Source organism: Anabrus simplex, chromosome 12 (assembly GCF_040414725.1).
Source record: "Anabrus simplex isolate iqAnaSimp1 chromosome 12, ASM4041472v1, whole genome shotgun sequence".
NCBI lineage: Eukaryota > Metazoa > Arthropoda > Insecta > Orthoptera > Tettigoniidae > Anabrus > Anabrus simplex.
The window spans coordinates 75375868-75389440 of NC_090276.1; the positions used below are offsets into that span (position 1 = coordinate 75375868).

The 13573-nt window shown below is 36.8% G+C and overlaps 2 protein-coding genes across 2 annotated transcripts in view; one reads left to right on the forward strand and one right to left on the reverse strand.

Moving 5' to 3' along the window:
- msk (importin-7 msk) overlaps positions 1 to 3824 on the forward strand; it is a 198093-nt gene extending 194269 nt beyond the window's left edge. Inside the window, exon 23 of the mRNA XM_067156336.2 lies at positions 964 to 3824. Within this exon, the coding sequence (XP_067012437.2) occupies positions 964 to 1031 (68 nt within the window). The 3' untranslated portion in view covers positions 1032 to 3824. The remainder of the gene's footprint in view (positions 1 to 963) is intronic.
- Positions 3825 to 5610: 1786 nt separating this feature from the next.
- Positions 5611 to 13573, reverse strand: part of UbcE2M (NEDD8-conjugating enzyme UbcE2M) — a 30861-nt gene continuing 22898 nt past the window's right edge. Inside the window, exon 4 of the mRNA XM_067156337.2 lies at positions 5611 to 6023. Within this exon, the coding sequence (XP_067012438.1) occupies positions 5883 to 6023 (141 nt within the window). The 3' untranslated portion in view covers positions 5611 to 5882. The remainder of the gene's footprint in view (positions 6024 to 13573) is intronic.

The following is a 13573-nucleotide window of genomic DNA, read 5'->3' on the forward strand; positions in this document are numbered from 1 at the left end:
AGTTTTGATTCCTGCCTGAATGCCCAGTGACTATACAGTGCCGTGAGAGAAGTGCCAAAAACATGTTCGGCGATACAATCATAAAAAGTAAAAATATAAACATCTTACCCTGGACATAATGTGGACATTTTAAAACTACGAACATTTGACGAAACTCGATCTGTCTTCATGTAGAGCTGTCGAAATGTGCTCTGTCTGCTTCCTATTGTCATGGCCACTCTCTGCTTTATGATTTTCGAGGATTCCCCAAACAATACCACCCGAATGTGATGCTAAGATGGTCCCTTATGCAAGTTCACCGTCGGTCGTTTTTTCAGTGCAGTACTTGCTCTAACTTACGCAATGACGGGGCGTTAACGCCAAGATCTGTAAAGTATGCTGTGGAAGTCCTTTCACGAGATGCAGTTTCTTGAAAAGTGCTTGATCGAGGATTTAGTGTTAATGGGACTGAAATTTCTGGACGGTTGACCTGGGAAATTGTTTCTAATGCGGGATTTTTACAATGTGATTTAATTAGGATACTCACAGGACCACGTAATTTGAACTATAATAAAGGTTCCACTGTTCGTTGTTATGGGCCAGCGTACAGTTTTCATCCTGCGTTAGGAGGGTTGGTCATTCATATTTTTGGAGTATCTTTTTGAAAGTTTTGTAGTAATCTCTCTGTTTTATTTTGCTGAATTCTTTTTTTGCAGTTTTAGTGCAACCTTATGGTTGTCTCTTTATTCTCTTTACAATGCCATTATGAACAGTAGTGGCAGCAGCACACTTCCCTGTCGTGATGATGATGAAAATGGTTTTGAAATGTAACTGGACTATTTCATCTTTACTATCCATGAACTTGAGTGCTTTGAACTCTTCCTTAGTGTAATAACAATGCAAACCTTAAAAAGAAAAGTTGTATTTCTGTATTAGTTATTTTTCTCATGCCTTTTAACCTGATGTTTTTTCTTTCTCTTTCAGGTTATGTTTTCAATCAACAGACTGTGCCTACATCATTTAATTTTGGAGGTACACCACTTGGCCGATAGTTTTATTATATAGTGAAGTGGTATATACTGTGAATTAAGGATACATATATTTTTTTGGAATTCACTGATCGTTTAAGAACAGCCATTATAGCATGGTTTTTATGTTATACATGTGCGCACTCTACTGGTTTTTCTGTAATACCCAAAGCCTAGTTTAAAAAAAAAGACTTAATGTTCTGCTTTGAGCACACATATTACTATATATATATATTTGTTGCTGTGAATGTGAAGGATTTTATACTTTGGACTTCAGATTGCAGAAGAATGACATTTTAAGATATCTCTTGTTCCACACAAATGTACATGAGGTCTCTCCTTGGCATGTGTTGAACTTAGGGGATTGAAAAAGGACATACACAATTTTCAAATTCATATTTGCACAGTGTGTGTGATTCAAAAATCTCTTGTGTGGTTAACATGTGCAAAAGATTGTGGAATATTGTACTGTAGGTTTTTTAAAAAGGGGAACAAATACTCAACGACTGGAGGTAATATCTCCATCCAGTCTGTTATGCTTCCCCACTCGTTACTAAAATCCATCACTGACTCAAGGCTGTTTCGAAAGTGAGGATTTTTTATGGAAACAAATGTTGTGTACCAAATTTATTTATTTGTTCCTATTTATTGTGAGACTGCTGAAGTAAGGTTACAGTGCGGTAGAAGCAGTTTCTGTCTGACGTGTACAGAAGTGACTCGATCACTCGAGGGAGACGCACAGTTTATCTGCCCCTGAGATTGGTCTCCCTGATTTTGCAAGTCTTGATATATTTAGTATAGGCTTCAAAAAGGGTAGATGCTGCAGCTGTTGTAATCCTCTCTTATCAAGACTCTGTATCTCTTATTGTTTATTTTCACTACTGTCAGAGCCCGATACGATACAAGTGTACAAACTTGGTGTGTCCCAGGTACTCAAAACTATTTTTGGTATAATATTGGTGAAGGAGATGGTACAGAACGTGGAATTGGTGTACATTGCTTTATATTCACATGTAGCAAAGAGTACAGGGCATCAGATGCAATGTCTGTGGTGGTGGTGGTCATGATGATGATTATGATGGTTGTTGTTTTAAGGGATGAACAGATGAATATTGTTAATCATTGATAGTAGCCTTCAGCTAGTTTAGATTGTACTAAAAGATGGTAAAATGCAGTGAACTGTGAAGGTCTATTGTAAAATCATGACATAGGTTCTCGAGTTTCACAAGATCAAAACTACTACCACTACTAGATTCTCAAATACTTGAAACTTTCTGTAACGCATTTGCTGCCAAGCTATGGGTTGGGTTTCGGATCTCTGTGAACCAATCAATAATATTAAACCTTTTATGTTACCACCAAGCTAAGTAATAGGCAGAGGAAGTCCTGTTCACAGCTTGCAAAACAAGTTGGACCCTGTTTGATTTCAGGATATTTGAAACACAAAACTCCCAAAACTAAGCTTCATTGATCCGATATAACAAGTTTTCCTGTGTTCAGATGCCATGGATAGTAATATAAGCAACTATTTGAACCACTCTTCTAAAAAAACATCTGTAAACATCCACGTCATTTGACTTGTTTGACAGTGAATGTGTCAAAGTAATTTCTCTAGATTGTTTCAGATCTAGAGATGGGGTATAGTTAGTGTGATATAACAGGTAATGGAATTTCTCATTGTTATTGGCTTGTGATTAAAGTTAACATGAATTAAAGGTGAGATTTAAAAAAAGTGTGCATTCCTAGCTGATCATGCCTAATCTGATTCATTCTAATATATTTGTTGAAGTCGAGTATCTATAGGATGGTCCATCCTAATATGTATGACAGAAAAGCCGTCAAGAAACTGCCAATGTCGTTATCAAGTAACATGAACATTAAAGTGTTTAACGTCCTCTGCTCCATCATCACAATCACTACTGATCTGCATTTAGGGCAGTCGCCCAGGTGGCAGATTCCCTATGTGTTGTTTTCCTAGCCTTTTCTTAAATGATTTCAAAGAAATTGGAAATTTATGGAACGTCTCCTTTGGTAAGTTCTTCCAATCTATATTTCTGCACCATCACATCAATACATACCTGTAGATGAAGGCAGCTTGACACACATGAAATTCATCGGTGATAGTTGGATGTACCTCATCTTCATTGTGGATGCAATAATGTAATCCCCCTTCAGAAAAAAATGACTAGGTCAAATTGGGACACAGAGCTGGCCATTCCATAACCTGCATATGCTGATCCAGCTTAACGAGAGCGTTTTGTATAGCTTATTCGACAGTGTTGTGCAAGAAATTTTCAGCTGCTTGGACATGCACCATTGTGATTTTGACTTCTCAGGGGAAACTGAATGGCATTTACAAGCCTGCCTGCTCAGTTTGCTTGCAAACCACTGCCAGTGGTACTCAATTTTGTGTTTATTCTTGTGATCGGTAGAACAATGACTACAAGGTAATGTTCACAGAATATAAATGCACACACTGCTCTAGTGTCCCGTAATTCACACACTACGGGTTGCCCAGTTCGGTACATTGTTACTCCCTTCTCAAGCTACACTTTATGCCTGGGAGTTTAAATATGACATTTCACAGGCTGCAGCATTTAGACTCTGAAAAGATAAAGTCCTGTGACTTTGTGAAAGTTTTAAAAATGAATGTGGACCTCTATTATGATATAGGTCTTGTACAAGAGGAAGATCTCAGCTTTTATAAGCAGACATGAGAACCATCTTATTAGTTTTAAAACTTGTTACAAATATGGACTATGAAGCAGTTGGTGCTATGTATTCTTTGCAACATGGAATTTGGCAATGTAATCTTGTTCATATTGAGTTTGTAGTAAATCTGAAGTACTGTGTTTACAGAGGCATGTAAGATTTTTGACACTGGTCACTGTTTAAGAATTGTGCCTTGAATGACTTGATAGATAATGGGAGACCTCAATTCAAAATACAGTTGTAGTTCAACTGTAGGTCGGGAATGTAGGAGTACTTGAGTGCACACCTTCTCCACTTAGAATGGGAGAGTTTATTCCTAATATACGATTTAAAGAAACATAGAAATAAGAAAACTTTAAAAAAATATTTATGATAGAAAGGTGAATGGTGCTGCTTCAAAATTGTTATGAAGTTGTGTTGTGAGTGAAGCAAAACTTGACGTTGATCTTCCTACGTTTGGTTTATGTGCTCTTCTATAACCAAGACTCTTTGGAACACCCTCTGCTAGTTTCCTGTGCTTTTTTTTTTTTTTTGTGTGTGTGGAAACCGTGGTGTGGTGTAGACTGTAGAAAGTCATTGAACCAATTTATCATATAAATTGCATTTAGCTATGTACTGCCTATTGACTGGCAGAAGAAATGGACTACGGTTAAATGCCCTGACTTCTCCGTTCTAAGGAGTAGGTTTCAAGCGTGAACCATAAGCATCTCTTTTTAATAATTTGTTGAAAGTATTGTGATATCAATTACATTTTTGTCAAGGGGACACTGGACCTCTTCAAAATTCCTTGCTCAGTTCAGAATTTGAAATGTCAAGAGAAAAATCAATGTTATTATTGAAAATTGATTTATTCTATGCAAGAGTCTATTTTTAGTACTTTGAAAACAATGTCTGCTGCTTTAACTAAAACTTGTCTTGAAAGTTTCCAAGAATTTCTTAAGTGGAATAGATTCCTAATTCCACTTCTGAAATCAGCTGGAACATTTCTCTCCTTTTTTAAGATATTAGATTTTATGGCCCATTGTATTGTAAATTTTTGAGAAATTAGTTGTCTTGGGCAAGGAAGCATTGGATTTGGCATTATGAAAATAAATACTATGAAAATAGACAATTGTTCTCTCTTCATGTTCCTATTAATAATTTATTGACAATAGTATCAACAGAAACCACAGGGGGGGGAGAGAGAGAGAGTTTCTCCTAGAAGTCAAGTAGATTGCATCTCCCTGCAATGAACATTGACAAAGTGAAGCTTAAAATTGCAAGAGGTGCCTTAATTTTGTTACAATAAAATAAACGAGCAAAAAGTGAACAAGGCAAACTTTGATACATAGCTCCTGTGAATGTGAGCCAATTTCCAAGATACATCTAAAGCACTTAGTATTCTCAAAGCTTCTACATTACAACCATTTAACTTGCGATTTTATATTTCTTACAGTGTTATGTCATTTTTTTTTAACTTTTAAGGGAGGGATTAGGAATATGTCAATTATAAGATGTGGAATGCCAATATGAACACATTTCTTGATTTTGAGGTTCAGTGGTAGAATTCTCCCCCTTTTTATGTCTCAGCACTGACGTTTATCTAGAATTAGAGCATGAAACTCTTTTCGATTTAAGGGGTCCAGTTTGTTGATGTATTTATAAATAAAAAACTCAACATGTTTCTGCAATGGCTGATTGTGAATGGATCTATTTGAGCATGAAATTTTGTTTATTAATCAAAATGACTGTAACACAATATGAAATATTAAAATCGATTGAATAGAAAGAATGGTTTAACTGCTTTTGCACCTGAACAATCCATATACACACACATAAAAATTAAACTGAACATATACATTTCTTTGGAACATCCTATGATTGTCCCAATTAAAAAAATAAGAACACTCCCTTTTTCTTTTTATATATATATATATTACACAGGTAAATTAAAAGTGTCCATGTATCTGCTGCTGAGAATGGTGTGTATAAAGCAGAAATACACATTCAACTGCACAGCCATCTGCCTCTCTTGAATATGATCAGCAGGGAGCAGGCTTCCTCCCTCAAATTCTTTTATCTAAAATAACTTGACTCCAATGATTGCTAGTTTAATTTCTTTACCAGCATATTCATTTTAATTGAAAACAAAGGTACAGAGCCCCATTTCAGACAGTTCGTTTATCACTTTAAACACCTCTCAAAGTACACCGATCCTACATAACCACCTCGCATCGCCTTCTGAACGTTCTGTTCAAAGAGACGTCTGTTGTTTTGAAGCACTTCTGCAGCTTCTTTGTTCAGTGGGTCTTCTGGATTAGGTTCCTGCAAGCACAAGCAACATATCCATGAGGTAACAAGCTACGTACCAGGTAAAGAATGCACAGTGTTGACAGAGAAAGGAAGAGGTGATACGTGTTGTTTTAACTCATTGGCATAAGCGCACAGCTGTAGCTTTGAGTGCTTATTTCGTTTATCAAGAGATGGCACTAACATATATGTTGGAAAGAGGAAAAAAATTGTAATTGCGTTCAATTATCTCGGAACAGTTTGCATTATAGTCTACCTTCAAGAGTTATTCATCATGTTTGTATCCAAGGTGAGTAGACTAGTAGCATGGTGCACAGAAGGCAGCTGTTAGTTGGCAGTGATATATCAGATATTGTAAACAGAAGCAATTCACTTCAGATTGTGAAGAATTATTTAGCATCAGTGGTGGTAGTTTTTAGAGCCCTGTACAGATGTACAAATTATTATTCACTCCACATTTCCTTCACCGGCATCCATGAATAGTTATCCACGGATATTGCAACTATTTAGCTATATTACACCGAAGGTATTGAAACTGATAGCTGATACCTGGCACAAGGCCCCCTACAGTAGCAGGTTTATGAGAAATTTCCTCTTGCGACAACTACTGACGTACTGAGCGGTTCCCTTTCAAAACCTTTGTTGCTTCCACAAATTACGGACAGGAGCTAGTTAGGCTTAGGTCAGATTTACAGCTTTATGGACTCGAGGCTCTTTATATATCACCCTTCTGCCATACCAATGTCAAGGGTTGCCTAAAGATAAGCAAAACTTAAAGAGTATATACCTGGGTGAAAATCAATCAACTTCATTATTTAGAAATTATCAGCAAAAATATCTACACATCCATACAGTCTGCATGCACCAAAACACTAATTTTGCGGGTAACCGCATTGTGCAGGGCTCTAGCGATGACAACAGTGATTACTCTAATGTTGCAGTGCCAGGTGCTAGTAGCGTTAAAGGAGTCTCCGAAGACCGTAAAAGTAGTTAGTGGGACGTAAAACAAATAACATTATTATTTATTATTAGTAGCGTTAAAAAGGCAATAAATGGGAAAACTACTAAAATGCCAAAATATCGAAAGGTAAGATAACTATTTTACCTTTCATAAATTAAAGTTTGCATGGTAAAACTAATAAAAAATAAATTATAGTTTTCATGAATTGTGATTTACATAAATACTAACCGTGAGCATGCGAAGAGCTAGAAAGTCAATGTCCCAATGGGTTAAAGGGGCCTAAGATCTAGGTCATCGGCCCCTAATGGTGCAAGATGAAACTAAAGGTAATGATAATTAAAATGTTTAATATAATAGAATTTTAAAAATAATGAAGAATGAATAAATTAAAATAATCAGTAGATCTAATTTGCAATGTATTATTTCCTATATAAAATTACACAGAAAGTAGATTAAGGCATTGCCTTTAAGTTATACATAAATCATTCAAATTGAAAGTTAAAACAACACATTTATCACTGATGTAACTGTTTGGAAGGATGATGTCACCTGTTCCAATTTCATGGTAATGTGTGTGGAATGGTCTTTTCCCTCTTCGTTTGTGTAAAAAAATTCTTCATTTAGATGGACATCTGATTAACTCCTTTCTGAAACTACTGTTAAGAAAGCAAGGCAACTCGTGCTGCAGTGACAGTTTGTAATTATTTTCACTATGATGCCCCTCATGGAGAGGGTTACAACTGATACCATAAAGACCAAGGTTTATGAAGTGTCTACCATATACAAAGGGTGTTAGTCACTCAAAAATATCTAATTCTTGCTAAAAAAAAAAAAAAATATTACACCTTCATAAAAAATAAAAATGACATGTAAATTACTGTTTAATTTAAATGTTAGAACTTGGCAACTTTATTTGTCTGGATTTCCCACCTGTTCCAAACATCTTGCAGCAAATTTCTATCACATGCTTCGTAGATAAGCAGTTAGACCTAAACGTTTCTCTAATGAAGGGAAAATATGACTTGTCCAGTTTCAATCATTGGTAGTTTTCTTTACCTTACCCAGCGACAGCCTTTTAACATCATTTAATGAATCCATTATTTTAAGACTAATTTCTAAAGACAATGACTCTCCCAAGGACTGGGTTAAAGTCTTACCAACTATTATGAAACCTTGAAAGACATGGGAATACCGAACACAAAGGCAATATTACATATTCCAGGAATAAAAGAAGACAGTAAACTTTCCAACACAAGCAATACCACTGAAGTTAAGCTTTTGCACTGTGTGCATGCAAGACATCCAAACCGGAGTATTGTGTTGATCCCATCACTATTAAACGGTTGCTGAAGATGCTTTGAGTGGCTGAACATGAGGAGTCTGTTGTTAAAGGTTCTGCTCCTTACTGCACCGTCCAAGTATTATCTCCTTCAATTCACACTTTAATCTGCATAAAGTCTATGGGGGGGGGGGAAGCATCAGTTCAGTGAGAGAAGCGAGGTGTAGTCAAAGACAATGGTCTATTTGACATTTACAGAGCATACTATCTTCCGGTTTGTCTCATCTTTGCCTTCAACAATATGAAGGTGACTAATGTGACCAATGGTGTGAAATTGTCACTCACAGGGCCGGTTAGTTTGTGCATTTCAATGAGTTAGGCAGTTCTTCTGCCAGATAAAATGGACTTACCGCATTTATCCACATAATAGAATAACCTTTTTCTCCTTCAGTTTTTATAACATTACTCTAGGGCGTGTCTTTTAACTCATGAAAAAATTTTCAAGGAAAGTTAATATTGATTAAAAAAACAAGCGAGATCTGAACGTGTAGTAACCGATAGCATCAATAACTGTATGGATAGCCTGTAGCAATCAAATTTTTAGTGTTTTAATTTACTTACTATATTGTGTGGTTGAGGAATGGCAAGCTTTCAGTCATATTACGTTTGCAGTTTTTCTACTCGCTTCATTAACCCCTCAGCGCCGACCTCTATACGTGGTATAGACCCTCTTTTCTTCCGTAGCCGCCGACCTCTATACGTGGTATAGACCCATACATGGTTTCACATTTACGGCTATAGCGCGAAGAGTTTTGGAATTATTGATATGCAAATTGTTTTGTTTCCAAGGAGACATTTTCGGATTTATCAGCGTTGTAAATAAGAATTGAAAAATCGTTATAATGTAGTTGTTTTTGCAAGGATAATTATTTGTCAAATAAGTCTGAGCACTAATCTCTTTCTTTTTTAAAGTCTGTTTGCTTCGTTCTTTCCCACAGAATAAAATAAAGAAATGATGATCTGAGAAGTTTGTCTTTTCGTGTGATGTTCTTTGCTCTATTTGTACACTGGGAGTGCGGTTTATTTATTATATTTGTCTTTATTTCTCAGCTTCTAATATTTTCGTAACTCTCCACGAGCGCTCTGTGTAGGCATCAGTTAGTGCTGCTTTCTGTCATACGATACGAGAACCAGTTGTTCATGGTATATATCTCGTTTGAAAGACGTTGTCTCGACTTTTTATCTGAAATATGTATCGAGTTGGTTTGTTTCGTCATAAATGTTATTCCCCTCATTCAGTTTCGTCCTGTTGCTTTCGGTCTCGCTGCAGCTTCATCAGTCCGTGTGACGCGCCGCGCTCAGCCGTGGTATGACTGACAGTAACGTGCTTGAAATATTGTAAAATTCAGATGAAAGTTTAGTCGGAAGCAGTAGTGACAGTATAAGCAGCAGTGATAATGAAATAGATTGTGTAGCAGTGGTAAATGATGAGAGTGACGATGAGGAGGAAACAGTACTTGGAAATTTCGTGTAAGAGACTATAGATAATTATACAGGTCAAAGAGAAGTTTTCAACGGTGAATTCTGATTGCTAAATTCTCTAATAATACTCACACAGGTCACAGAGACAAATATTGAGCAATTACCTCATCGGGTTCAGCTGGTGAAAGGTTTGTTTACAAAATACGCTCGCTCGGGAGGGGAAGGGAATATTCAAGGCCGGCGCGCATCAGATAATACAGTTCCAAAGTTGCAGGAAAGACATTTTATCAGGAAATTAGCACCCAAGAGTTGGAAATCCAAACCTCAGAGACATTGTATCCTGTGTTCAGAACACGGCGAAAAGAAGACGTCAGTGTACTGCTTCCAGGAGTGTGACTTGAGTCCCTGTCTCAAGAGTGCTTCGAACTCTATCACACGGAACTAAATTACTAAGGAAATGTGAAACAATTATGTAATTATCTGCATATACATAGTTCTGTCATAAGGAATTCCAAATTTCGTGAAAATCGGGCTACTCTTATACTTGTAGTAACGCTTTAAGTGAATCGATGTATTTCAGTCGCGCGTAGTTGAAATCTCATCCGGCCGCGGGGTAGGAAGCTATTTAAATGGCTGCGACGCTGAGGGGTTAATAAGAACATGCTCCATGCACAAGGAATGCTCATGCAATGCCTGTTCAAATCTAAAGGAGAAACGTGCAGAATCGGAAGTTGAAGATGCCTTGTGCAAAAAGAAAATAAAGAGAGAGAGGCTGCTTTGTTACGGAGAGATTTTAGAGGAAATGAAGAGGAGGGTGATGGCAAAGCTCAACAGTCTTTGGTGGCTATAGATGAAGAAATTTCCAAACTTCAAATTTTGAAATTGAATATACATATTAATTGCTCACTTATTTTTTGGATGTAAAGTTTTCATCAAATTTACTGTTATATCTGGAAACTGCATTTCTAATTTTATTTTTAGTAGTGTGTCAGGGAAAAAGTGATTTTTGCACCTGGAAAACAGGGAAATGTCAGGGAATTTTAAAATCTGAATTTGGTGGACGTCCTGAGGAAGGAAAGCAACAGGGACACTACATCACTCCTCATTCCTTAAAGCCATTGACGGTCCCTAATCGCCACTTGCATCTAAGTAATCCCTCATTTTCATACACACTAACATGCAATAAATAGACTTTGACACAGTGAAAGTAAGCAAACGATGTGGGTTTGAAGTTCTCGTGCCAAATCTCCCGCGGAAGGCTGAACAATGGCCAGAGTCTGATCGGGTTGGCAGTCTCTTTTTAAGTGCTTGTAATGACCAAAACTACATGTGCCAACCCGATGGGCATAGCAGTTGTGAGCCTCTGAATATTAACATCTTTATCTCGTTTATGGTTCATTACTGGTACACAAATGATTCTTGTATAGTTTTCTACTGAAATACACTGCAATTTCAATGGTTTATCCTTTTAAGTGCTGAGTTACCAGTTGACTGGTACCTCAGTGCTGAGTTTTTTCATTCGTATGGAAAAAAATTTGTAAAAGCCTCAATTCTTAACTTATCAGTGGGGTGATTAGCTTAAAATGTTTATAAATGTTGGTTGTTTATAAATCTAAATGCAAATGGAAAATCCTACACTTATATTCAATATTATTTTGAGAGAAAACAAAATTACACTTATGTGCCCACGCGTGCATTATCTTTATACAAAGTAAAGAGCCCAAAATAATATTATTTACTAAAATCTGTAGGCAATTAATACATGTAACTTCTTAGAATAAGTTGATATTTGAAAATACTTTCCAAACCTGGAATGTGGTGATAGTTAAATGTTTTCTACTGGTTGTTTGTGATTGATTTGTTCAACTATCTGCACCAACTCCACTGGCACAAAAGTTTTTAAAAAAATCAATGATTTTCGGGTTGTCATCAAACACTACTTGGCTCTCAGAGCCTGTCACAGTTACCTGAAACTCTGGTGAAGAAAAGTAATCCATCCGCCACTAAATTAGCGATAAAATAGCTTTTGTACTCACCGTGTTTTTCTTCTTTCGTTTAGAAGGAGGCTCTGTTTCTCTCTCACATACAATATTTTCGACACACTCTATCACTCTCACTTTCAAAATCGCTTAACAATCCTTAAAATGATTATTTCCATCATCACTTTCCGCTGTGGTTAATAACTGCAGGATTCTGCGATACGAAATAACATCGCTGCAAGAGCAACTAAATTGTTGTTCCGCCATGTTTGTTTACATCACAGATGAACTCCACAGACGTCTACAAACGGCTCTGTAAGTTACTTCCCGAAGCTATAATCTCTGATCAGTTATTTCTACATAATGCCCAACAGATAGCAGAACAAGTTAGAGATCAAATTCACACTCGAATGTGAACCGGAAAACTAAAAAAAATTAAAATTCTCGCGCACCGTCTATAGACGGGCGTAACACTCATCTGGTTAAATTCTCAATTTCACCATGCAAAATCATATGCTGACCCAATCGGGCCAATAAGCAACATCACATATTGTGGCATTTTGTAAGGGTTCCATGCTGCGTGACAGAGTTATTTCATCGGATTAACAGAGTTTCGAGATACCGTGGTTCACTGTAGGAGATCGGACCCCCACGACAGCTAACGTGCCAAAGAAAATGTTAAACTAAGAAACTGCATTAAGAGTTTGGGGGAGGAATGCTTCTCTACTAAAGGAAGAAGTGAAGTATGCACAGTTGAAGTGTTATAACACGTTTTGCTGTCTCTGTTACCAGTGTAAGACTGCAGTATTATTTTAAAATATCTTTCTTTGGTACTGAATAGAGATTAATGATTGATAATGCAGTTATCACAGACTACTGGAATTAAGTTAAAAGAACTAGTAAGAAAATTAACTGAAGTGGTGCAATAAGATTATATAATGAATCTTAAATAGAAAAGAACTAGTGGCAAACTTCAAACATATTTAGCTGTTTTTAAGAGCATATTTGCCTGCATATTTGGATGATTTTTAGGTGTTAAATAACTGAACCCTAATAATTAAATTTATTAAACAAATCAACGACTTCCCACAATTACGGGTTGCCACAATGGACAAAGTATAGTGTATCAGGATACAGAAATTTTTATCTTAGAGAAATAGAGCGGTAATATACTTTTAAATTGTTCATAGGCTTCGTGGATTTCAAGAAAGCCTTCTACAATGTGAACTGGTCAAGGCTGTGAATAATTCTCACTGAAATGGAGATGCCAAAGCACCAATGAACCTGATTAAGCAACACTACTCTTCAAATACGGTGCCAGTGTGCATCAACGACACCCTATTGGATATCTTCTAAACTGGTGCTGGAGTGAGGGACGAGTGCATTTTGTCACCCCTCATTTTGAACATCTACAAGAAGCATAACGTGGGTCCTCGAAGACTGGAATGGGGACACCGCAAAATTAGCAATCTATGATAAGCTGATGACTCTAATAATAGGCACAGATAAGCATGTACCACAGACAGTCATGCATAGACTAGAAAATCAAAGCAGTGTGTATGGAGTCAAAATTAACAGTTTGAAGACCAAAGTAATGACTGTAGACCGCCCCAACAACAACCACCCAGACATCATTAAGAGTCACTGTCTATTAGACTGTCAATCGCTCTGAATAACTGAGATCCATCGTCACCAACACTGGTGACTGCCAAACTGAAATCCATAAACACATCACAATGGCAAGAAATGCAAGACCAAAGCTAACTCACATCTGGAAAAAAACACCTCCATCACTGCTAAGTTGAAAATAAGATTGGCGCGAACATTGCTACATGTGCAGCAAAAACTTCGACTGTGAAGATGG